General features: G+C 40.6%; 1 protein-coding gene across 1 annotated transcript; it reads left to right on the top strand.

Annotated features, from left to right (window-relative positions):
* Window positions 1-2,319: 2,319 nt before the first annotated feature.
* LOC100981099 (olfactory receptor 4E1) lies at window positions 2,320-3,267 on the top strand. The gene has a single exon (XM_003820438.4). It carries the CDS (start codon window positions 2,320-2,322, stop codon window positions 3,265-3,267), a length of 948 nt encoding a protein of 315 aa, XP_003820486.3.
* The last annotated feature ends 1,174 nt before the right edge of the window (window positions 3,268-4,441 follow it).

The raw sequence follows: 4,441 nt of genomic DNA, 5'->3' as shown, positions 1-4,441 counted from the left end.
AAATGGGGTTATCTGACTAGTCCAACTTCAAATAAGTTGTTATTTCTACTGGAAGATAAAAGTCTTGATATTGAAAGTGCAGGACTGACACTTCTGTTACTTTTGGAGGTACTAAGAGCATCAGAAATAACCCAGGTGACTTTTATAGATATTTTAGTTGGATTTTATATCTGTTCTTAATCATCTTTCCCCATTTCCTTGAAATGTATGCAAAAAACACTAGGTTTTCTTCTTGTGCACCATATTCTTTCTACTGCAGTTGAACACATCTCCATTTTCCAAAGCATTTTTTTCCTGTGGCTCCACAGAAATAGAAAAAAATGATAATTATGGAAAAGGTTTAGTTTAAAATGTATATCCATATTCTATGAGGGGAGAACAGAAGCCTTCATTTCAGACCTAGTTCTTGGTCTGCACACCCTCTTCAGTCTGTGCAGGTGAAATTTCCCATACTGAATAAAATCCTAGCCCCATTCTTGGTCAGCTCTTCGGCTTTGAATTTTGCGACCATGAAAACAAGTGTAAATCAGTAACACTTAAAATCACTTCTTGGAGCAAAAGCTTCAAACAAATACTCGAAGAAAAATTTCTAAACAGTAAAATCAATCAATAGCTACATTTAGATGCTGCTGTAAATATTAATCCAAACACTGGACACAGTGAGTTTAATTTTTAAGTGTTAACTGAAGGACTTCTCTGGCCCCAAAAATATCTTCTTTGCCACAGAATTGCTTTTCCAGTTCCTTGGTTTGACACTACTATTAGTCATTCCTCTGACATGGACGACAAAAAGGGCTGCTACCTCAGAAGGCCAGCATGATAAGGTATAGGACACATTTGAGGAGAAAGAGAGAGCTAAGAGGCGATAAAGAGCCTTCTCTAGCCTATTTCACAAGCAGTGTGGGGTTGACTCATTAGTCTGCCAGGGAGCCTGATCTTGAGGGATGATATAAATCTCCAGTAGTCACTCGTGATAGGAAGGAAGTAGCAAGGATCATGGGGCCCAAGCAACCAAGAGAGACAGCTTCCTTGGGTGGGCCACCCCTGGAAGGCTGTGTGTGTCAGGGCAGCAGCATGAAGGAGGAAAGCTAGAAAAGAGAGATTCCTCATAGTCCCCCTAACTCTGCCCCACAATCTGACCCAGGACACCAAGGAGAGGAAGAGAGAGGCCACTAAGACATATTCTGCTTCACTCCTTGATTCTACCAACTACCACAAAAATTCAGATGAGAGTGGTGGTAGAGCGGACAAAGCCTGAACCAAGAGTCGGGAGACCTGAGCTCTAGACCCAGCTGTGACTCCAGTTCCGTGTAACCTTGGACCAGTTGATTTGCCTCTCTGTGCCTCATTTTCTCTATTTGTAAAATGAAAAAAAAATAGATTATGTCGACTCTCAAGTCCCTTTAAGGACTAAAATCCTGTGACTATAATGCATATACTCGTTATTTTAAAAAATAGTGGTGCTTGAGTCATAGGTTAATTTAAAAGAAAATAACTATTTTCGTTTCACTTGTGGGCCAGTAAGTCAGACAACAGAACGGGACTTTGAAAAGAGCTAGAGTGATCTAATCAAGACAGTAATGCTATTAGGCTTGGATCTTGACTCCCAGTTTAAGAATAAGTCTACCCTCAGCTGAGGGGTGGAGGAGAGGTCAACTTCCACATTTTCCAAGGCTTCCAGGGTTTTATCCTGCCTTCTCTAAACAATTGTTCAAGAACATCACAGCCACGTTGCCAATTGTCCAGTAGGTTGGTACAAAGCTTCTGCCCTCTGAAAGTTATGTCGTGGAAATTACAGTCTCAGAGCCCCATGGCAAAGCCAGCAGCTGAGCAAGTGGTTTGGGTTGATGAAAAGTGCAGTCTACAGGACTATTAAAAAAAAAAAGCTATGTTCAGGGACCATATTTGTGTAGCCTTGAACAAATTATGTATTTGAGTTAAAGAGAATCTTAACTTCTTCTCCTGTAAAAATCCATAACCTAAATCTAAACATTGATATCCTACTACATTAATGGAGAAATAACTTGTTTGGTCTTTCCCTCTCTCTCTCCCTCTTCAAGATTGTTTTATATCTCTTAATGAATGAAGGTTCTCTATTTTATTATTCCAAAAGTGTATGTTAAGTACCTACTATGGGTGTATCATGATGTAAGATGTTAATGGGGATTTTTAAAAGAAATGCAAGATATTTTACCATAAATTCTAGATGGAGAGAAAAGGCATAAACACACAAGAAATTAAATGACCAGATGATTGATGCAGATACTGTGTTATATTAGACTTTTTTTCTAATTCTTTACAGGTTGTCTAACAAAGAGAATGGAAGAGGCCATCCTACTCAATCAAACTTCTTTAGTGACATATTTTCGGCTTAGAGGTTTATCTGTAAATCAGAAGGCACGGATAGCTATGTTTTCCATGTTCCTCATTTTTTATGTCCTGACACTGATTGGGAATGTTCTCATTGTCATAACTATTATCTATGACCACCGGCTCCATACTCCCATGTATTTCTTCCTCAGCAACCTGTCCTTTATTGATGTCTGCCACTCCACTGTCACTGTCCCCAAGATGCTGAGAGACATGTGGTCAGAGGAAAAGCTCATCTCTTTTGATGCCTGTGTGACCCAGATGTTCTTCCTGCACCTCTTTGCCTGCACAGAGATCTTCCTCCTCACCGTCATGGCCTATGATTGGTATGTGGCCATCTGTAAACCCCTGCAGTACATGATAGTGATGAACTGGAAGGTATGTGTGCTGCTGGCTGTGGCCCTCTGGACAGGAGGGACCATCCACTCCATAGCCCTCACCTCCCTTACCATCAAGCTGCCCTACTGTGGTCCTGATGAGATTGACAACTTCTTCTGTGATGTACCTCAGGTGATCAAGCTGGCCTGCATTGACACCCACGTCATTGAGATCCTCATTGTCTCCAACAGTGGATTGATCTCCGTGGTCTGTTTTGTGGTCCTGGTGGTGTCCTACGCAGTCATCCTGGTGAGTCTGAGGCAGCAGATCTCCAAGGGCAAGCGGAAGGCCCTGTCCACCTGTGCAGCCCATCTCACTGTAGTTACACTGTTCCTGGGACACTGCATCTTCATCTATTCCCGCCCATCCACCAGCCTCCCAGAGGACAAGGTAGTATCTGTGTTTTTCACTGCAGTCACCCCCCTGCTGAACCCCGTTATCTATACCCTTAGGAATGAAGAAATGAAGAGTGCCTTAAACAAGTTAGTGGGGAGAAAAGAGAGGAAAGAAGAAAAATGAAAATGTCTACGTCCTTAGGATACGTGGTGCTCCAAATTAAAGAAGCGCCTTGCAAAGAATAAGTTACATACCATATTTATCAGACTATGTGACTTATAAAACTATCCTTGGTCCAATATCTGACAGTCATAGAAATCGTTGTGGTTATTAATATCTTCTCTGTGCTGGAAATTATTCTAGGCACTGGGCATTTACTTAATTCTCACAACTTTGAAAGGTAGATATTATTATGCTTGTTTGTACATGAAGAAACTAAAGCTCGAGGAGAGTAAATAACATGCCCAAAGTCACTCAGCTAGAAAACAATGAAGGCAGCATGTGAATCCAAGTGGATCAACAGAAACTCAAGCTCTTTTTACGACATATGCTGCCTCTTTCTGCTTTTCTGTTGGAGTGATAACCAAGGTCTAAACAAACCTTCAGATTTCTGGGCAGCCCTTGCCTGCATCATTCACTCAGATGCTTATGTAAACAGCTTAGCAAACACTAGTGAAGCAGATAAAGTGAGTTTCCACATGACTTTGGTGACAGAGAAAGAAGACTTTGAACAGGTGAAGTTACTGACACTCTCAAGTATCCAGGCAAAATCTGCCATCAGAGCAATGAAATGGGGATATCTTACTATTCATTCATTTGATAAATATTTACTGAGCACTTATTATGTACCAGATACTAGGTTTTTAGCCATAAATAAGACGGACATATAGTCCTTCCTTCGTGGAGTTTAGGGTCTAGTGAAAATAGAAAACAAAAATATGAACAAATAAATTTTAACTACAGATTGTGATAAATGCTATAAAACAGCAGGGTGCTGTTAGAGAGTATGGAAGAGACTTGCTTTAGTGGTCAAGTATGGCCTCTCTGAGGAAGTTACATTTAAGATTAAAAGGAGCCAGCCATAAGAGAGGTGATGGACATTCTAGGCAGGGGAAATGGCCAGTGCAAAGATCTATGCTGGGAGAGACCTTGGCTTGTTCAAGGAAGTAAATGATCAGTGTGATTACAGCTTAGACTATAAGGCAGAGAGTGGCAAGAGAGTGATATCAGAGAGCTAAAAAGAATCTTTCCATATTCTCTCAAGAAGTTTAGAATCTTTTCCAGTACAATAAGAAGCCACCAGAATGATTTAAGCACAGGTGTGGCATGAAATAATTTATGTTTTAATAAAATTATT

The sequence above is a fragment of the Pan paniscus genome, chromosome 15, assembly GCF_029289425.2.
Source record: "Pan paniscus chromosome 15, NHGRI_mPanPan1-v2.0_pri, whole genome shotgun sequence".
NCBI classification, from domain to species: domain Eukaryota; kingdom Metazoa; phylum Chordata; class Mammalia; order Primates; family Hominidae; genus Pan; species Pan paniscus.
Note: the sequence above shows the minus strand (reverse complement) of the source record. Positions and strands in the feature narration are given on the sequence as shown.

Excerpts from the sequence above, each read along its gene's own strand:
- LOC100981099 (XM_003820438.4), top strand. The coding sequence starts at position 2,320 with ATGGAAGAGGCCATCCTACTCAATCAAACTTCTTTAGTGACATATTTT.